Here is a 22,043-nt window from a genome sequence, read left to right on the forward strand (position 1 = left end):
AAAGCACGAGAGGCAGGATTTGGGTGGGGGAAAAAAATCTGCAAAGAAGGTTCAGTTCACAAGGCAACGTCATACCTGACTCAATCATCACAATAGCCCTGTGAGTTAAACATAACGAAAAAACACAATGAAAAGGCATGTTTCATTCTTATGTTATAGGCAAGGAAACAGGAAAGTAAGTCTCAGGGACGTTAAACCCAAGATCTTTGGCAAAAGTTTCCTTGTGAATCTTGCTTTCTTTATGAATCTTTCTGTACGGGATGTGGTATAACGTAATTCCTGAGATCACATAGTAGCTGTAGGACTTGAACACAGGACTGTGTTTTTAAATCTATACTCATCTTGTTTCCGGGAAGTCGTCTCCACTTGGGTTGTTCGAGCCAGATGTGTAAGGAACAAGCCGTTGCAACCAGGGCTGCCTGGGGAGCTGGGCAGGTTGGACACTGGACACTCTGACGGGTGTATCCTAAGCCCTGTGATGTCAGTGACATGGCCCAGATTTACAGTGAGAAACGTGAGGAATCTCCTGCAACAGCCCTTGTTGTCATGCAGAATCCGAGATGGCTTGGAGAAAGGAGAATGTAACCATCACAAAAAAGACATTCCCAAAGCATGTAAAACTGTGTCCGGAAGCTGGACTGGCCATGGGACACGGAGGTGTTTCCGACTAGTTTTTGCATAGGGCCCTGTTGTGTTATAGGAATTCAGCCCTTGACATTAGATGAGTGTCTGTTCAGGTCATCACATGCCGTGGAGAGAGAGGGTTTACCGCAACTTATGTCAACAGTGCACTGGATGCTTTCTGGTTTATCTGAATACACATTTATTGACTGTCGAGTAATGCAATAGGCACTGCAGGGAGGTGGCACAATCTCTGCCCTCAGGGAAGGCAGAGCTTCTTTGGTGAGGAAATTTACATATGATAATTTTTAAAATGACAAACTAGGTAATATTAAAAACAAAAAAACAACCTTGCAGTAGGAAGCCAGGCAGGGGAGATTACCATGAGTTGGACGAGTTAAGGGTGAGTAATGAAAGAAGCAGTGAGGGTGGGGAAGGCCTGAGGTGAATCTTAAAGATAGATGGAATCCAGATAGAAGGATGAGAGAATTGGGGGCGGGAAGGGGAGCACTCCAGCCGGGCAAGGAATCGCTTTCCCCTTGATTTAACTCTTCTGTATGACATCAAAGAGGCGCTGCCTGCAGCTGGCGTCCTGGTGATAATGTTTCTTTATTAACAATATAGTGGTTTTAAAAGAAACATGGAATTCAAAAAATCTGGGTGGGCCTAATAAAAAGAGACAACAAACCCCAAATCCTCTCCCCCCCCCCAAAAAAAAAGCAATGCCAGCTATCTTTCTCCTCTCTCCTCCTGTTTGGTGCTCATGAGATGCTGTGTGTCGGAATTAGCCAGCTGACAAAGGGAGCGGGCTGAAGGAGGGGGGAGGCCGGAGGCGTCTGATAGGACGGCCCCCATTTACAGGAGGTGGGGCTACAGTGCAAATAGGACTTTTCTGCTTTGGAGCTGAACTTCGTTATTTTGCTGGAGTTGGAAAGCAAGGATAACATCCATTTTATGAACTTCCTATGACTTTGTTCCCCGCTCCCCCCCGCAGTCTACTGGAGGGCCAGGAGTTAAAATGTGATGTGCAACAACCCAGCTGAACCTGTGGTTGCCTATGTAGCAAACCTTCGCTGTATTTAGAAGTACATGTCGCCAGGTGCAGCCTTGAATTGAAACTGCAAACAGGAGTCAAGAAAGAGAGCGAATCGGACACCTGTACGTGCCACAGTATTCCTTTCCCCCTGTGGTCTCGTTTCTGCACAGGAAAGAGAATGAACCCCTGAGCTACAAAAACACAACTGCGGGCGGAGGGTGGGGGTGGGCGAGGGGCACAAGGGGCCAGGGGGAGCTGCCGGTCGTGGAGAAATCTTCTCAGATGTCCCGAAAGAGACGCACGTCATCTCAGTGGAGGAGACACCCCAGTGTCCGGAATGTCTCATGGGGGTCAGGAGGATCCAGGGATGCTGTAGGACCCCGAAAATTTTCTTTCATGGAGGGTGGTTTAGTACGGGTCATCCGTGCTGAATGAAAAACAAGAGAATGTAAGTTAGACAGAGGAGCTGAAAAACTAAAGTGTCAGCGGGAAAGGTGAATATCTACTAAAGGTGAGAAGTAAAGCAACTATCTCCTGTGGGCGAGACAATATGCAGGACAGGCCCTGAGGCAGAGGAATGGGGACAGAACCCCAGAGCAGCACTCCTCACATGCTCAGGGGCTCCCCACCCAGAGGGGGGCTCAGGCCCTGATCCGCGGGTCTGGGCGGGGCCTGAGGTTCTGCATCTCTAACCAGCTCCCTGGTGATGCTCTTACCGCTGCCCCACAGAGCACAGCGGGAATCGCCTGCAGCACAGGCTTGGGCTTCAGAGCTAGTGAGCAGGTGGGACACTTCAGGTCGAGTCTGAACAGCGGAAAGCCAGGGAAGTAGCAGGCTGGCCAAGCGGAAAGAGGAATCAGAGAAACTAAAAATCCACGCAAGCTATGGTGGTGGGTCTCAAGGCCCGACTCTGGTGGGCACGGCGTAAGGAGATGGTGACAAAGTCCAGTTCATGAAATAAATGATGCTTGGTGTGTGTGTGTGTGTGTGTGTGTGTGTGTGTGTGTGTGTGAAACAGTGGTCTCATTCTTGGAAAGGATGGAGAAAACCCGATGTGGTGTGTCTTAATAGCACCTTTCACAGGAGACTCAGATTCTGAGCCTGTTCTCATGATGAACTGCCAGGGGAAACCACAGTTCAGCAGCTGCAAACATGCTTGCCAAGGCAGAGATAAAAAATGTTTTCTGAAAACAGTATTTCACATAGGCCTCCTCTGAGGTTGGCATCGTGTCTTCCTGTGTGTCTTGGGTGTAGCTTTTACCCAGGCAGAATTTAGACACTAGAAACCAAATGAATGATAAACAGAACCAGTTTGCAGAAGAGTCAAAATAACCCAGCAAGAAATTGAAACCACAAATGCCCTAGGAGTTCACCACTCATCAAGCAAAAGCTAATAGGATTGAGCACCAAGGGCGACGACCTTCAGCTCAAGGGTGTTAAAAATATTGACACATGGTGTTCAGCCCCTGCCATGTTCATTTTGCCTTTGGCTTGCTCTAGAAACACGCCCTCTTTCTTCCACCCCACCCTTCCTCAGTGCCATCACACAGTGGTTTCAGCGTGAAAAACAGTTATCACATTACTGGAGGGGCGTGTCTGGGACTTCACAGCTCTCACCTGGGAGTCAAGGGTCCTGAGTTCTAGAAGCATAAAGGGTAACAGCATGCTCTTTGGATCTAGGTGGGTACAAATCTAAGCCTTGCCATTTATTCAGGGACCTCGGTCCCACTATTGAATTTCTCTGTTCCTTTACCTGCAAAACGGGTCATTCCTGCCCACACAGGCCTGCAGGCCATACTTAATGATTTCAGACCTGTGAAATTTAGAACAGGGCACGGGGCACTTGATAAATTTTATTATTATTGTAACTAACTCTGTCACTAGCTCAGAGCCTAGAGGGAAGTTATTCAGTTAGCTCGGTTATCCACAGTTGGAATGCCATGTCCACAAAAACCCTTTCCAGACCTAAAATTCTATGATTCTATGAACTAAAGTCACCTTGGTCAATAAACGAGAGGTGTTCCTAGGCAGCTGGGCAAATCACTCTTCCTTGCTAGGTTTTTCTAGAACATCTGGGGGAGCATTAAGGACCTGTGCTGATGGCCCCCTTCACCTTCTCATCACAGCCCCTCTGTACCGTGGGCTGTAGGCACTTCTACACACTGGCCCCTGCCATGCTTTCAGAGTCCTGCTGCCATGCCAGCCACCTCATCTCTCTAGGCTGCCTTCCCTGCGTCGCTCCACACGCCTGCGTCCTATCCATCCTTCAAAACCAACCCAGGATCCATCTCGGTTTTCAGATTGTCTGTGATCATCAAATATCGTCTGTCTTAAAGGAGTCTTTTCTTCCATACAGAATTCATAACTATATCCTGCCTTATACTTTTCTGATTTTCTTTTTCTCTCTTTCTGTCTCAACTCCCTAGCGAGATAATCTCCCTTAGGTCCAGGACAAGGATTTACTCGTCTTGGTGTCTCAGTCCAGCTTAGCCTTGTTCCTACACAGAGGTGTTCAATATACAACTATTGGTGGATTCATTGTAAAAATCAGTGAGTCATTCAACTTGGTGTGGCAATTAGCTTAATATGGTAATTAACCAAATGCTAATACTCTTCTTCCTGCTAGCATCTCTTCCTGTTCCCCACGGACATCTAAAAAGTTGAATTGATCTGCTTCCATCTAGTGGTAATTAGAACACAGGTGGTTCCTGTGGCCAGAAAAGAGCTCTGGGTAGAATGTGCCAGAAAAACTTTCACTCAGTGGGTGTGAGCATGAAAGAAGGCTTTCCATCTTGTGGATTTCCTGCCCACAGAGATAGGAGGCCAGCCCAGAGAAGGGTCTAGGTCCCCATCTACACTATCGAATGGAAGATGGGGCAATAATGTAGACTAAAGGGACCTCCACTGACCCCACTTCCCTGCCCTATCACCCCCAATTTTCTCACCTTCTTGCAGCCAAGCTTTTTAAAAGAGATAGCTTATGCGTTCTACCTCTATTTTCTCATCCCCACCTTTTGCTCGTCCCCTGGCTGTGGGACTTCTGTCATGACCTCAACACTAAAAAGAGAGCCAAAGGCAGCGTGTCGTGATAGCACCTTTCATGGGAGAGTCAAGGTCTGAGCCTCCTCGCCAACGCCCTCGTCACGTCCAGTGAACACTTGCTGGTTCTGGCAGCGTTTCCTTCTTTCCTAAGCCTTCTCGACCCCGTCCTCTCCTCCTAACCCTAGAAACCTCTTCCCAGTCTCCATGCCTTAGCTGATGGCTCCACACTGATGTTGCTCTGGTCCCCGCTTCCTCTGTTATATCCTCTTTCGTCCTCACACTGCGCTCTCCCTGGATGATTGCATCTGCTCCTGAGATGGCTGTTACCTCAACCCCGAAATCCACGTCTCCTGCCCCAAGGCGGACCCTGTGGATGAGCTGCAGACGCCTTAAGCACAACATGTACAACACCGAACCCTGGAGCCCTACCTCCAAACCCATGCTTTTGTGCCCTTCTCAGGAAATAGTACCGTTTGGCACAGATAGAAACCAGTCATCCGTTCCCTGATCAGAACTGTGACAACTTCTTTGAATTCTCCCTCTCTCTCTCTCTCTCTCTCTCTCTCTCTCTCTCTCTCTCTCTCTCTCTCTCTCAGCCAGTTAATAACCATATTCAATTAATTCTACCTCCTCTTATCTCATGAACACGTCTTCACTGCCATTTCTCTAGACAGGCACTATCAGCTTTAGCCCAATAACTTCAAATTCCTCCAAGACAGTACTTTGCCTCCAAGCTCACCCACTTCCCATGTTTGTGTAGAGTGACCCTAATAGATCAGATGCAAAGGTCTTCAAGATGCAAATGTCAGCATAACACTCAGCTGCTTAAACTATGGTGACACCCCCCAGACCTCAAGATAAGTTCACTCTCTTTGCGATGGCTTCTAGATTGTTCTGTGCTCTTATGTCTCCCCTACTTTTGCACTCTGGGCACAGCCCACTGAACTAAGAACTTCTCAGTAACAATTTGTGGTTTTTAGGATGTTTGTCTGAATAAGGAACCAACCTTCTCAGGGACCATCACGCTTCATGTCCAGCATATCGAAAGGGTCCCGAGTCTAGCTGGGTACTTAGTATGTCACCAAAGCCTCATCTTCATAGTTCTTTTTACTTACAGTCTCCTCCCTAACATTTCAGAGCAAGTCACCAAGCCCCTCAAACTGAGAAATGTTTTGTCATCTTCATTTCTGTGAGATGGGCCATGCATTTTCACACATCTGCATCTCTTCTCAGTATGTGTTGAAGAAACCTGTGGTTTAAGACCAAACTAAAAAAATTGTCTCTTGGCCAGCCAAGCGGTTAAGAGTGCGAGTGCTGAGCAACAGGGTCACTGGTTCGATTCCCACATGGGCCAGGGAGCTGCGCCCGAGCTGAGCTGCCGCTAAGCTGCCAACAGGTGGCAGGATGGCTCAGCGGGTGAGAGCACGTGCTCCTAACAACAAGGTTGCTGGTTCGACTCCCGCATGGGGTGGTGGGCTACGCCCCCCCGCAACTAAGATTGAACACGGCACCTTGAGCCGAGTGGCCACAAGCTGTCGACGGGTGGCCGGATGGCGACTGGACTTGGAACTGAGCTAGCTGCGCCCTCCACAACTAAGACTGAAGGATAACTTGGCTGTTCCCCTTCCCCAATTCCCCAATAAAATCTTTAAAAAAAAATTGTCTCTTTAGGGAAGCTGCAGATAGAATTTATGCTGCTTGCTAACTTCAGATTTCTGAAGGTCAGTGTTTATCAGAGCAGCAGGCACTGGGGACCCGGGGGCTGGAGCACTACCTTCTTCTTAAAGCCTGGGAGTCATCAGTTTCTCAATAAATGTTTGCTGAATTGGATGTTTCCTGAATACTGTGTTTAGTAAGTATTGCCCTCATGTTGAGCCAGGACAAGGGGGAAAAAAAGGAAAAATTCAGGGACAATCAGAAAAAGCTCCCTTTACATAACTGCCCTTTCCTAATAGGTCCCATTCATTCATTCATTCATTCAGCTTCACTACTTCTAAAAAACAACAGCTTTTTAAGGGAGGCTTCATTTGAATGAGACCTCATGTAAATAGCTACAAAGGAGTTCACGTGTCTGACTCTAACAGGAAGCATCTTAAGGAAGGTAGAGAAGACACCAACAGATGTAGAAACCCCTCGCTCATCAAACTTACCTTTTCTGAGACTTTTTGCCTAAAAATAGAAGAAACAGAAAAACAGCATCAGCAAACATAGACGATCTCAATTTTTTGAAGTAAGAGTAAAATGAGAGTCACGTCCTCAAAGCTGTCTTCTTAAGTGTATTATGCATTTGATTGGTGGCTCCCACCTGCATTTCAGGGGTTAAGGTTCCAGTTCAGACAGCGATGAGTGCTCTGATGGAACAGGCCTGTGGGTGTAGGTGGTTCTCAGGGCTTCGTTCCGTCCTCGGTGCGGCCCGCGTTGCCTGACCATCAGACCCAAGGTACCCACTCCTGTGTCCATCCCTTCCTGACCTGCCGTCCCGTCCCACCTGCAGATTCTTCCCTAGGACACTGCATCACTAATGCTGCAAGAACATGCGTCATCCCGTCTCATGCCATCTTCTCAGAGCATCCACAGCAGAGATGTCACTCAGGTCTCAGTGGCAGGAGTTACACACCTTCTCTAAGAAACCAGCATGTTTTTATCTTACAAACCCAGCGACTAGCACAGCTGTATGTTTCCTTGTTTGACTGGTTGCAGGGAAACTCCAAGCCAGACCCAACACCCTCTTTAATCAAGCGTCTAAGACTTCAGGACACACGTTTGGTGTTCTAACGTCACCCCTGGTTCCAACCTATTTTTGTACCCTGAATGTTAGCCTTCTTTTTCTTTTTAACTAATTTTAACTGGCTCTGTTGAATACATTTTTGTAAATTAGCTTACTTTTTTTTTTTAAAGCAGAGTATAAATAAGTAGATAAACAAACTGGACAGTTGGACTCCAGGGGAAAAAAAAGCTTTTTGAAGAGAAAAAAAATCACTGGGAAGCAGTATATTTCAGTGGCTATCAACTGGAGCTCTAGAATCATCCAATCTGGGTGCAAGTCCTAGTTTGCTACTGGCGGTGTGTCTCTGAATAGTTACTTATCCTCCCTACGTCAGAATTTCTCCATCTGTGAAAGGGGCATGAAATGATCTCTTCCTCATTGAGTTGATAAAACAAAATGTATTCAAAGTATTTAGCCCAGAGTCTAGAGCTTAGACAGTGTTCAATTACTATTTTAAACCTTGAAAATGTTAGAAATTACTATTTTAAATATTTCTTCCCAACTTCAGCCTGTTGGTGACATGGACCAAATACATTAATACTTCGGCAGAGAGAGTTAAATCTGAATTCATTTCAGATTCTGCTTATTTATCGTCCTATATCTTTTACTTTTAGGGCCAATTAAATGCACAACAATACTTGAATGAGAGTCTGTTCCTACTGAGTTTCCTTTTGAAGAAAAGGGAACTAAGGGGTCGTGTATTCGGTTTCGTGCCCTGTTCTAACCGTGTGAGTTGGTTCAGGTGGTAAAGTCTTCCAACCGACGGGGAAAAAATACAGCCTCGTTCACCCGAAGACCGGTGGTTTCAGGGGGCACATCTAGATGGGGGTCTGATGTCCGACTCTGGGTCCTGCTGACAGGAGACTTGAGATTTGGCTGAAAACATCACTGCCTCAGTTTCCTCATTTGCCAAACAGGGCCAGTGATGACCAATCAAAGAGTGATGATGGTGAGGGAAACACGTTTCTAGACAAGCCCAGGCACCGGGGAGCGTGATTCTGCAGCCCACCCCTCTGCCTGCCTCAGAAGAAAGGGGCTGAAGTCTGGATAGCAAGACAACTGGGCGGGGGGGGGGCAGGAAGGGGGGCAAGGGCGGGTTCAGAAGGTCCATTGGAGGACAGGACAGGGGTCCACACTCTGGTCATTACAGCAGCTGCTATGCTCTAAATATTCACCTGTCTCCCTTTTCCAGCTTTCTGAACCCCCCAAACCAGTAACATCCTCCGCGTCCATGAGCACTGCACATAGCCAGCTTTCTTGTTCTTGCCTTTTACTCTTGTAAATGCATCAGCTCCATTCTGTTAGACGTTTTCTAGGGGTGTAGCCTGGGGACCCACCCATCATCTGAATAATACGCTGCGTGTTTCAACTAGCTTACAACTAGAGGTTTTGGAAGACAAAGTCACTTGAAAGTCGGAGAGATCAGCAGAGGTTTCACAAATGAAGACAATTTTTAAACATTACACTCAGGATACCCTGACTTGCCTCCAAAGTTGGTGATGTTTTTGGGGCTTCTCTTCTCTTTGTTGGCATAACTGTAACTAGCCTAACTGCCCGTTATCTGTTTCCTGTTTGCCCCACACTGATTCCCACAGCAGGGGCACGTAGCTTTCAAGCTATCAGTTTGAGATCTTGTACAGAAATGACTCCAGGGTAAAAAAATTTAAAAACAACTCCATTGCCTTTCTCACCCCTTCTTATCAAACAGCTTTAGCCAGCTCACTCCTCAGTAAATACACACAACTTCAATTCAGTTCTCTAGATCTACAAACATTTATTATTAGGAATTTAGGAATCAATATCCTCCTTAGGCAGGTGACTCAGCCCTAAAGTCCTAAAAGGTTATTTAGACTATTCATAGCCCCCAAATCCAGAGGGCAATGTGTAACGACACCCTCTGTCCTCTACCCCTCCATTCAGCCATCATCCCCCAAAGCAGGAGGACTGAAGTCTCAGTGGAAATGAGAATCACTCGTGGGAGAAAAGTCTAATTTTCCTTTTGCCTTAGTGCCATGCTTACATACTTAGTATGGTGCTGTAAGATGTTGGCATCCGATCTTAGAATTTCTAACAGCAGGAGTAGACATTTGAACTGCTCCGTGCTCCCAGTTTGCAGCTCATGAAGTTCTTGCACATCTGGCGCGCCCTCTCCACTGTCTCTCTGGGTTGGTTAGAAAAAGGAATCTAGTTCTCTTATTCTTACATTTGGGGTGAGAGATCAGATCCTAGCGGAAGCCCAGTGGGGACTGGTGGCTAATACTCCCACAACTGCCAGTAAGGCTGGGTGGGTGGAGGTGCAGAAAGACAGCACAGAGCGGTTGGTAAGCAGCTGTTCTGAGGTCATCGATAGCCCTGAACTTGAAGCAGGAATGTGTTAAAAGCTGCTTAATGCCCATGACTTTCATAGTCTTGAATGTTCCTGCCAGGTGATGTTGGATAACACGGCTGCACACAACCCCAGGTCTGCGCAGACTGTGGGCCTGTCACCAGCGGGTGGTTCCCCTTTAGGCTTTGGACACGCTCGGGGGAGGGGAGAGTGTCCCCTCTTCTCTGGTGTCCCATCTGCTACTCCAGGCAGCAGATGCTGGCTTCTCGAGGCAGCTCTCCTCATTCCCTTCTCTTCTCCGTCCAGAGTGGAGGGGAAGTGGGAGCGTGTGGTGCCTTTGGTGGGGGCTGTGCCCCTGGGGAAAGTGGGGGGATTTCTCCCACGGACAGTGCAGCTCCACATGTCAGGAGCCAGGCAGATATGAGGCACTTGACAAGGCGCCTTGAACCCCTTACTGGACATGAGGTTTACTTCCTAGTGGAGTTTTGACACTAAGATCAAGAGCACACAGGCCCCTGGAGGGCAGACAACAGGCATCCTTTTGCTCAGAATTCAACCAGAGCCAAGAACCGTTAGAGCATCTCATTTGTCTGTTACCACCCTAGCAAGCTGCCTTGAAGACCGGAGGCATTTTAAAAAATGCATTTTCGTTGGATGAAAAGCAAACATCAGCCAACATATTTCAATGCAAGTGTGTCCTGCGCTGCTTCCCACATCTCCAGGGACTGATGTGAGACAGGGCATGGCATCCTGCCTCAGTCGGAGCTATCATACTTAATTTCCTGTGGGTCTCTCTATTTTTTCCTCTTTAAAGTTGTATTATTTTTCACATGAAGGTAAGCTCACATACCTTTTTTTAATCGCCTTGCCAACCAAATGATAAATGCCAGCCCCGAGAACGCGGTGACCATGACTGCCACTGGGATGAAGAGGGGGTTATAGTTGCCTTCCTTGATCATCGAGAAACTCCTGTCCAGTTCTGAAAGAGAAACCAGTAAGGCGCATAGCAGGAAGCTGCAAGCATTATTTCCTTAGTTCCATCTCATGATATTGGACTTTTTCCCTCCCTACATCTCCTAACAGTAGCCCATTGGATGCCATCTGACACCTGAGGAAGCTGGCATGGGGATGCCCGTGATGAGTCGGAGGCAAAGGATTGGGCCAGCTCTTCTAGCACAATGCCTGTGGAATCTCACTTCCAAGGTCTGTGATTAGTGGAGTTCCTGGGAGATGCGCCTAAAGACATTGGCAAGAGACAGTCATCATTGTACTTAGCTCCATGGTCCTTGTTCAATGGATGGGACTCTAAGGCACTGAGGAGAGCTAAATCGTCTGACCTGACTGCAGGAAAAATAAAAGCCAGTGATCTGCACAAGATACCTTATCAATCAAAGGAAACCATTAGTGCTTTTACTTGGAAGCAGCTGTGCAAACATAGGTGCTTGATGTTTACAGGTCAAGGACCCGGTACAAATCTGTCTTTCAAATGATGTGGCCCTACCACCCCCTCCACTTTCTTCACAAATAAGTAAGAGGATATATCTATGTATCTTCTTGTCAGTGCGAACTAAGTTCATTTGGGAGCCTTGTTAAAAAAAATACCAATAGGAAAAAATCCATCTTGTCATGTCACTAGTTAAAGAGCCTCCTTTCGCATGTTGGCACTGGGTGTGGCTATGTCCCTTATTCCTCACTTGGCTTTGATGAACCCTTTCAAAGTGCTGCCATCCCCAAGCCCTAATCTATAATGGGAAGGAGGTGCAAACTCCCAGAGGATCCAAACCGAGGGCGCCTATTGGCTGCATGAGGATGAGGAAATGCAAAGTAGCCCCACCTTAAAAGGATAAGTCCCATACGCCTGATACACAGTCCTCCCCTGAAGATGGCATACCACCTCCCAGCCCTCTAACCCACCACCTGGCCCTGGCCACACAGAGACCAGCTTCTCCAACAGCATCCATGGACCCTACCATTTCCAGACTTTTGCCATTGGTGCAGATGCTCTCAGGGGCAGATAGGGGTGGCTATTCTTTCACATGCTAATTTCACGTGCATTTATGGAGCGTCTACTGTCAGGCACTGTGTCAGGCAGATGATAAGGAGAGATGGGGGCGACGCAGTCATCCTCGTGCACAGACAGATTCGGGAGGCATTGGATTAGTGATACCTGAGAAGTGACCACTGCTTTGGGAATTAGGTGGCCATTGGGGACCTTTGTAGCCACACTTGAATGGACTAGCAGAGAAGTGAGATTGTCCTGGAATAGAAGAATGCATAAGAAATAAGCGGGTAGAGACAGAGGGCTTAGAGGTTAAGGGTTAAGATGGGAGGAGTTGCAAATTGGCTGAAAGAAGAAGTGGCTTTCACTGAAGGAAGAGACAAGCCTAGCCAAGGATTTTATAGTAAATTAATGTGCACACCTTTATTTTTAAGCCACATACATTTAGCAAACTAAAATGCAGAGGCTCAATATATCTTCCCCCACCATCAGCTCCATCTGTAAAGTCTTCAGTATATTGGGGCAAACTTACTCACTTTGACATATTGGACCAGGGCTCGTCCAGGTTCCATAGGATCCACAGGTCGTTTCCTGCTCCCCGATCAACTCAGTGCCTTCTGAGCAGTTGAAGGTGCACGTGGAGGTAAAGCTGAATTCGGCCAGCGGGTGACTACAGTCCATGGTCCCCAAATCGGGTGCTGTTAGTGGCTTACATGAAACCACTTCAACGAAAAAGGAAAAACCAGTATTTCTGAGCAGGGGTCCTCCTTGGACCAAAGGCTTTTAGCCAAAGGTGCCTGCCTCAACTGGGGAGCCATCCGCAGGGATCTAGACATTTCTATCTGGAAACTGCTTCTGGTAATGCTTCCAGACTCAATTTTTTGGAGAATGATGGAGAGTGGTGAGTCAGGGGTGAGCCCAGGGGAGCAAGGAAAGCCTTTGGAGGTGGGAGGTGGGGGAAAGGAAGGGGATTTGGCCCTCCGGGGCCCCCCCCCCAGCCCTGGTCACTCTCCAGTTCCGCTGGAAGTGCTCTGCTACATGGCCTTTGCATCAAGAGCTCTTCCAGAATATTCTCCATAGTGATTGTAGGGCAGCTCCACCCTGTCACCTGCTCTCAAGTCCACCCAAGCAATGGGCAAAAACATCCCAGTTCACTAGGGCAAGTCCCTCATCTTTTGTAAAATTCAGCAGGCCAGTCAATTTAGTGCTATGATTTCAATAAATGATTTTGACAGTTCTCCTGCAATTAAACCACTTAAACTAGTGAGTCAGAAGCACACATGTAGACACTGTAGCCAAACCTCCCAAGCTCAGGCACCACCAGTGTTCTCCCGTGTAGGGATCATCTGCTTGACAGTTAAAACGTCCCCCATATGTCACATATAAAAAAGATCAATAAATTGTGCTTTTTTGTTTTTGCCAGCAGTTGTTATTCTCCTGAGAGTTCATGGAGGAGAAAAAGTAAAAGATGATTTCACAAATAAGCAAATAAAACAATAAAAATAGACCTGTACCCTCCGAGAAGGATATTTGGTTGGTGTTAAGTACGACACCACAAAAAGTAGGTGTGATTGACAGGGAGAACAACCAAAATTTAGCTGAGGTTCAGCACGAGTGATTATTTATGCCATGACAATGAGGAGTGGGAAAAAAAAATCAGTGTAACCACAACGATGGCTGAAAATTTCGTGCGTGCTGTGAGATGGCTTCGGAGGCTGTTATTTTTTTGTTTGTGGTTTTTCTTTTTGATTTTAGTAATAGTAACCCCTCTGAAAAGCATCACAGTCTAACCTCAGGTTAAATTGTGCTCCAGGAGAGGATACAGGCTTCATAGCAAGACTTCACCACATTTTCTCACTTTGCACACCTAGCACCGTTATGACAAAGCCTCCAGGGAACGGTTTCTCACCTTGACAGGTTGGTTCTGGAGATGACCACGTTCCAGATGGTCCACAGGTGGTTTCTTCAGACCCAGCCATTTCTGTTCCCTCAGAGCAATTGAAGGTACACTGTGAGCTGTAGCTGAAGTCTCCCAAAGGGTGAATACAGTCCATGGTGCCCAGCTTGGGGGCCTGCAAAGACTCGCACTGAAACACTGCAATAAGAAAAGAAACAGGGATGGCCAGTTAGCTCAGGGGGTTAGAATGCAGTGCTCATAACACCAAGGTTGCCGGTTCAATCCCCACATGGGCCACTGAGCTGCGCCCTCCACAACTGGATTGAAACAACTACTTGACTTGGAGCTGATGGGTCCTGGAAAACACACTGTTTCCCAATTTAGAAAAAAGAAAAAGTTATTTAAAAAAAAGAAGAAGAAAAATAATTTAAAAAAAAAGAAGAAGAAGAAAAGAAACAGCATGGGGTCGTGGTCAGAGGACCTGGTCACTGGGTTTGAATCCTAGCTCTGCCACTTGATAATCAAGTGCCTTTAAGCAAGGTGACTTAACCCCTCCAGGCTCAGTTTCTTCATCTATGAGATAGGAATGTGATCATTGTATTAACTTCCTAGAGTTGTGTGGGAATGAAATGATTTTAATGCAAGTCAAGGACTTAGAAGAGAACCTGGTTCATAGGCAGTCTTAATTAAACATTAGCTGGTTTTGTTATCTTTGGCATTATCTGGGGAAAGAGTGTTTAAACCTAGATGGGTTTAAGTGGGAACAGCAAGCACAGATTGGAAATTACAGTCAAATAGGAGCCCTTGAGTACATTAGTGTGCTGGGAGTAGGCGGTTTTGAGAAACAGTGGGTGTCCATCATTAGTCTTCTTTATGAGAGGAGATTAAAGCTTTAGGAAGCATCTCAGCCTCGATTCTGTCTTCACCCTTCCTAGCTCAGTTCTACAACTTTAGTTCTGATTTGGACAACCTTCTCCAGAAACTCTATCTCCCTCTCCAGTTGGTGGTGTAGTGGATCAAATTAAGACTTGAACATCAGTCCTCACCTTTTAGGCCCTGCCATGCCATTGGGGCAAATATTGCAACTCTCGGGTCTTATTTCTTCTCAAATTTGAGCCATCCTGTTCTTGCTCTTAAAATTTCAATAAAGAATGAATCCAAGGAATTAGAAGATGTTATATATTTTCCAGATACAGCCCAAGTCCGAATTCAGGTAAATTGCATTGTCCAGTTCAACTAATTCCACAAGCAAGTGCCTAATATATTCCGGGCATAATCTCAATCTTACAGATACAATGATAAGTAAGATACTGACCCCAAGTGGCTCTCAGTCTACCAGGGGACACAGGCAGGTAAATAGCTGACTTCATCTAATGTGGGATAACTAAGAAAGATAGACATGGAGTCACTGGAACGAAAAATAGGGACACTTAGCCTATCTTGGGTTCCACAGAAAGTTCCTTAAAGAAGAGGTCCCTGAACTATGTCTTAAAGATAAACAGGTGCATTAGCCAAATGCACAATGAGAGAAAACCATAAGCAAGCTGATGAGATGCAAAGCACGTCTGGTCAGTGTGGAGAACTACATGCATTTTTATGTTACTGAAAGGAAAGAGGAGGTAGGCGATGATGGAGCTGAGATTAGGGAGACAGACAGGAGCTAAGACAAAATGCTCTTTGTTCCCACTGTTTTGATGAGTACCTACTAGGTATCGGCCTTACTCTAGGCCTTGAGGAGTTTAGATGTATCCCGTAGGAAAAACGACAGGTAGAAATTAAAGGGTGGATGGTCACATATATGTGATGTTTGTTTGATTGTTTTTAAGTGACCAGCCTGCCTGTCATATGAATAATGTATTTGAGGGGAGCTCATTTAAAGCTGTGGAAGTCAGCTTAGAAATGACTGCAATGATCTAGGAGGAAGTTAATGAGGGCGATGGTAGTAGAGTTGACAAGTAGACAGATTGGAGAAATAGTAAGTTATAAACATGAGTAGTGTGTTACGTTGCATAAATATAGGGGGAGGGGACTTCACAGCAGGGTACCTATGTAAGTGGTGGTACCACATACAGAGATAAGGAATGCAAAAAGGAAAGCTGTGTGAGGACAATGATTTTACAGTCGTGTGGGCATACCACAGGATATGCTTTGCATATTTAGAGTTCAAGGCTGGAAACAGATTTGTCAGTGCAAAGCTAACATAGATTTGTGAGTTCATGAAAGTTGGCAGGTTTGATCAAAGGGGCTGAGAAAGTCAAAAGAACAATGGACAAAAGGTAGCTAAGAAATAACAATAGTTAACCCATGGGCTTGGATTAGAGTCCATGGAGAAACCCAAAGGCAAATGATCCTAAGGTAGAAAGAAAACCAGGAAAGGGTGATAGCCAAAACAAAGAAGATCAAAATGTTCAAAAAGCAGTGCAATGGGCATGCCAGCGACATAAGAATTAAACAATAAAGTTTAGGAATGCAGAGAGGGTCAAGTATTGGGTGGGAGTCATGGCTCAAGAGCCAAGTGAAGTGAGTTTGATCTGTTCCACTTGGTTGACATTTACATTTATTTTGGCTTTAATTCTGTATTCTTTACAAATGTTGCTTTTTTTTTCCTTCCTCGTAATTTTCTATTTTGTGCACCAGATACTTCAAACATAGTTTTGAAAATCAGTCAGTATCAGTCAAAGGGTGTTATGTTTCTTTCAGTAGTGAGTTGACTGCGTCAAAGGCTCCTTGTCTTTGAATCTGTGTTTTCTTTCCTATCTCTTTCCACCACCGTGACGCTGAATGATTTCAATAGACTTCTAATGATTCTCTCCATTTTCTCTCTCTTTGCTACCCAGCCCATCTTATGCACAGCTTCTAGGATGGTTGCCCTAAATGCAAGTGCTACGATATTAAGTGGCCTTTCCTTGTTAAGCAAAGGCCAGATTATTTCATTGGGCAATTTCCAGTCTCCACAAGTTTATTCCAACTTATCTTGCTTTGCATCAATCTAAGTTATGAGCCTATATAATTTCCACTAGTTAATTGTAAATCTATAATAGATTTCAGGGCAGAATCTAGAATAGATTTGCCTTTATAGCCCCTAAAATACCCAGCCCTACTAAATGTGTAGGATTTATTATTATAGATATTTGATCTATGTGTATTGTGTATCATTATGTGAACTTTTCTTTTTGGCCTTGCCCTGGTATGACTTTGAGGATTCCATACACAAGCAAGATTCCCTTCTGGATAACTCGCCTCCTAACAATGTATGTTTTCGTTTTTCTCAGCCTTTAGAGTGCTGATGAACCCAACCAGCTCATGAGAGGATGGGTTGCATCCAAGCAGGAATGTAGCCTGCCTGATTCATTGTTTTAATCCTCCCAGCTGTGTTCTTTGTGGCTCTCAGGAAGACATGTTGAGGAGTGAATTGAAACTTCATGCTGACTTATGAAATCTTTACGGAAAAGTACCATTGTGCAAGCAGAGCCTTCTGATCAGAACTTCTCGTTTCTCAGAATGGCTAGGATCACTTTGTCCCCATGACCTTCCAGAAGCTGCAATGACCCCTCTAATTTGACACAGGGAGAAACAAAGAGAGGAAAGGGGCTTACCGAACTGGCACTGGGGCCCGTAGTACCCCACGTCACAGCTGCAGGTGTAATTGTTGATGGTTTCCACGCATTCTCCATGGCCACTGCACAATGAAGGCTGGCAAGAAGCTTCAAGGGGGTCAGAAATCAATCATGTTAATGTGATGACTTTTTAGTACTCATAGTCATTTCTTTAGATATAGGTCACTTTTTTGGCCGAGGCTATTTTTATAAGCAGGAAAGCTATATTCGTACATTTGTAGCATTTTTTTGCATAAAAACCATGCGCTAAAATTTTTATTTACATCATATACTGGCCATATAGCCATAGACATTTGTTTTTAGAATGAATTTACCAATGCTAATACTCTAACATTTTGGGGAAACTTGGTGGCATGCATTGAAACTCTTGAAATTACTTTGGTTTTAATGTAATAAGCAGGTTAAATGATGACCCGCTAATCATTTCTGTAGTGTGCTTGCCACTGTCTTTCTTTATAGAAAGATCTCTAGAAAGATGGCAAAGTCCAGCTTTGCTATATTAATAGGGAGTCCCATTTACAAGAGACCAAATGGACTATGTTTCACCGTTAAAAATCCCAACTGTTTTGCAAGTGTTGTAATAGCCTTTACAGAAATTTTCATACAGCACAGACAATGAAACACCGCAATTTTTCATTATCTAGAATTATATGGTTAGGCCAAGAAGGAAACGCGACACCAAGCCATCCACTTTACAGTGAGGAAACGGAGGTGACGCGAGCCTAAGCTCTGGGGGTGGGGGGCATCTCTCTGCTCCCCCTTCTCTGCCTTATTATCAGGGACACTGACTGTCTACTTCCTCCTCTTTACTTTGCGTGGATACTTATCATCTTGTATATAAACGGAATCAGGGGTATAGTTTTTAGGTGTTGGGACCAGCCTCACACAGCAAAAATACTCCAAAGCGAAAATGATTCCAGTGTACTTCGAGGATCGGACTTGGTTAAAATGCGCTACCGCCGTTCTCGTCCCCCAGCATTCCCATGGGGTTGGCCCTATCACTCTCCCTCTGGCCCTTCCTGAGCCGCGTAGCAGCCTGGACAGCCTCCCTACCTGTGTAACACAGGGCTGCCTTCCGTTTGTGGCAAGCGTCGTCATTCCATTTTCCTGCGTCTTTGGCCCTCTTGATGTAGATCTCCACGCAGTCCTCTTTCGTCTTCTTGTTGTTGGGCTCCCCGTCTCCCCAGTTCTCCGCTTCTTCAGTGAGAGACTTGTTGGTTCCCACCCAAGTCCACACCCCTCCTACCTTCCGGATTCCTATCCAGTAGTAAGAACGACTGAAGGGAAGTGTCTTGTTCAGGTACTCAATTTCCCCCTTGTTTTGTATGGCAACTAAATCCGTGTAGTTTTGTTGGCAGAAACTTCTAGCGTTTGGCCAGTTCATGGGTTTGTCAGAGTAATGGTAAGTCCAGCCGTGGGTTCCATGATATGCAGAGAAATCTGAAAGACATCAGTGTGCATGATACAGACTCACTGTTTGAGCTGGAAAAAAACCTGGAACTGAGTCTGCTGCTTAGCAATGAGGAAACGGAGACTTCAAGGGCATCAGTTACCTCCTTGGGACCACAGAATTAGTCATGTGCAGATTTGAAGCAGCAGCTAGCTCTCCTAGTCCTAATCACTTTTCACCATAATAAAGAATTCTTTTGCACACAGCTTGATTTTCTACATATTTGGTGGCTTTCTAGAGACAAATTTGGCGGCTTTATTTTCATGAAATAATTCTTTCACATGAAATTTAACCAACGTAGTTTAGAAATTCACATTTCCTTTATCTTAGTCGCTGTCAATCATTTAAAGTGAATTTAAGTATAATATCATAATATCATATATCCCTAAGATTTACTATCCACTTTTGGTCCCAGGATCCTTTTCTGAAGGCCAACATTTAAGTTTCTAAGAGAGGAGTAAAATAAGAACAGGAATATTGGCATATTGATAAGAATCGCTTTCATATCAAAAAGGTAGTATTTTGCCGTAGAAGGAACTGCTCCTGGGAAAGCCTCGGTATACAGCCCAATCCTTAGATATCTAACTGCATAATGCTAATAAAAAAGAATAACCTACAAAACCAAATGATGTAGGACTGTGAAATTTATTTAGGTCGTGATCTGTACGCAAAGATACTCAATTGATAGTATTTAATCAACATACTGGTGCTTCAACTATGAGGGCTTTGAAGAAACCAAAACAAGCACATAATTACACAATGACCCCAAAATTATACATGCCATTCTAAGCATCATATGGTTTATGTGAAACAGTATTATACCATAAGGTAAAAGTGACAGAGTTTTCATTGTGTAGGGCAAATACCATGGAGAAATAACCACAGAAAATGGACCCGATGTTTATAGTCTCCTAAGGATTCCTAACAAGGACTAGCAGATGCAAAGAAAACATAGAATTAACCTTGATCACATTAGACACACCCACAGTGAACCAGGAGCTGTGAAATGGATATGAGTAAAGAATACCAGAAATTAAACACTTGAGCAGAGTTTTGAAGGAGCATGCCAACCAGAATGTTCTAAGAGGGAAGGGACTGTTTTGCTCACCGCTGTATCCTCAGTGCCTAGAGCCATGTTGGGCACCTTGCAGGGACTCGGAAAACACTTGTTGAATGAAAAGAGCCCTGGGGCCGCAGGTGGCATGAGGCAGATGTGTTGTAAGGAATGTGTGAAGGGCCCAGGAAACGGCCCGTTCGCATGGCCAGAGCTGAAAATGCAAGCGAGGGAGCAAGAAGAAACTAGCTTACTTAGGAAATGGGAAAGCAATTTCAAAACTGTTGCTGAACAGTCTTCAAGCATCAGACATAAAACTTGTCACGTCAGTGGGAGGAGGATGGAAACACATGCGAAGGGCCTGCCTGGCAGAGCTCCCAGTGGAACTGTAGCAACGCCATTGATGTCCACTCAGCCCTAGGTGAGCACAAGGAAGCCCAGTGCTGAGGACTTGGTGTAGGTTGTCAGTTCCCTATTCGGTATTGCCCAATTGGCCTTATGCCTCCATAACTAAGATCTCTGTGGGTTTATCAGCATTCGGGCTGCAAGGGTGTGGCAGGCTTAGGCGGTTTCGGGGGAAGTACTAAAGGTGAGAGGAAGAAAAGAGGTCTTCATAGAAAGGCTAGAACGAACAAACGGCTACTTACCTATTCATTTTCCCTGTGACTATGTGTACCTAGTGGATACTTAGGGAAAAGAAACAAGTGGGGGGGGGGGAAGCGTAGCAATTGACAAACGGCAGAACGTACCACAACAGAGCACTGTCCACACCCACAGCTTGAAGACCCTCTGAGCACTCTGGCATTTCCATGAAAGTGTCTGAAAATAAAATACAAAATTATACTTGGATCTATACGCTTCAATGACACATCTACAGCACCTTAAGGAGATGCCTACAACTTTCTTAAAATTCAAAACAAAACACATATACTTAGTAACCCTGGCCAAGGTCATAGACTTCCCAGGCACTGAGGAAAGAGTAATGTTAAATTTGCCTCAAAACTGACGCTGTTATTTTTTTTAATGTCATAGCCTCAAGTTGTTGATTGTTACTGCTTGATTTTTTTCCCCTACATTTCAGTCATTTTTCTGTACCTACCTTTTTGCTGAGCTGTTAGAGGAAACAATTTGATACTTTGTATATATTATTTTAAATTGTTCATTGTGGCTTAATAAATGACTGATGTCTAGATTTAATGTTAAAATCTCACCCTTGATTATGACGGGCCACTGCTTCCAATACCTAAAAGAATTAGGTAGCCAGACACCAGTAAAGAAAAGCAGTTCATTTTCTTTTCAACTAAATATATTTTGAGCAACTCAGATGACAAGACCACAGATTGTCTGAAGTGCATCACTTCTCAGGTAGCTGCTGGGTTTTGTAGCAAAAGTGCTAATTCCACCAAGCTAGTCCTTCCAGAAGCTCCCCAGACACAAGCCAAGAAGTCAGCACATCTGAAAGGAGAGATTCTACGAGCACTGAGCAGTTTTACTTCGTAGCTTTTGTAAAACCAGGAATGAAATGTGTTGCTTCTTGTCCCTTGCCCCCTGCCTCTGCAGTCCCCAGAGGAGGTTCTAGCTGAGCACCTGAAAGTCTTTCAGGCTGAAAGCTCACCATGGCTTTGCTCGTCCTCCTCTCGTCCTCTGGGAGCTTCACCTCTCTCTCGGCTCCAGGGGCCTCCCTCCAGTCCCGGCCCAAGGCTAGGTGTGCTGTGCTGCGGAGACGCTGTGCTGAGTGTCACCGAAAGGCTTGCTTTTTTCCATTTCTCTAACCCACTCTCACACCCTCCCCTCCCCTTCTCCCTCCCACTTCCCCCATCTCTTCTGGCTCCTCTTTCTTTACCTCTTTCCTAGTCTGATCGCCTCTGTCACCTCCCCTGAGAAAAAGAGCTGCTGGCCAAGGGTAGTGTTATTAGAGTCTACCTTTCCTCTTTTCTTCTTCGCTCTCTCCTTCCTTCTTCCATTCTCCAATCCTTCCTTCCTTCCTTCTTTCCTTCCTTCTTTCCTTCCTTCCTTCCTTCCTTCCTTCCTTCCTTCCTTCTTTCCTTCCTTCCTTCTTTCCTTCCTTCCTTCCTTCCTTCCTTCCTTCCTTCCTTCTTTCCTTCCTTCCTTCCTTCCCTCTTTCCCTCCCTCTCTCCCTCTCTTTTCCCTCTCTACATATCTCTGTCTCTGTCTCTCTTTTTTTATAAGCACTAGGCTGACTCCTGGCTCTCCGTGGTAGAGGGGCCCTGATG

At 45.4% G+C, this 22,043-nt stretch overlaps 1 protein-coding gene across 2 annotated transcripts; it reads right to left on the minus strand.

The window, feature by feature from the left end:
* Window positions 1-808: 808 nt before the first annotated feature.
* On the minus strand, window positions 809-21,755 carry SELL (selectin L). Of its 2 annotated transcripts, none has more exons than XM_019646643.1 (10): window positions 21,653-21,755; window positions 21,425-21,524; window positions 20,559-20,628; window positions 18,359-18,745; window positions 17,285-17,392; window positions 13,701-13,886; window positions 12,328-12,513; window positions 10,643-10,771; window positions 6,850-6,868; window positions 809-2,084 (listed from the first exon to the last, which is right to left on the minus strand). In XM_019646643.1, the coding sequence occupies exons 2-10, from the start codon at window positions 21,425-21,427 to the stop codon at window positions 2,066-2,068; spliced, it is 1,107 nt and encodes a 368-aa protein (XP_019502188.1). In that variant the 5' UTR covers window positions 21,428-21,524; window positions 21,653-21,755; the 3' UTR covers window positions 809-2,065. The 2 variants fall into 2 exon arrangements, with proteins under 2 accessions (XP_019502188.1, XP_019502178.1); XM_019646633.1 differs by having other exon boundaries at window positions 21,425-21,540.
* Between the last annotated feature and the right edge of the window lie 288 nt (window positions 21,756-22,043).

The sequence above is a fragment of the Hipposideros armiger genome, unplaced genomic scaffold, assembly GCF_001890085.2.
Source record: "Hipposideros armiger isolate ML-2016 unplaced genomic scaffold, ASM189008v1 scaffold_6, whole genome shotgun sequence".
Taxonomy (NCBI): domain Eukaryota; kingdom Metazoa; phylum Chordata; class Mammalia; order Chiroptera; family Hipposideridae; genus Hipposideros; species Hipposideros armiger.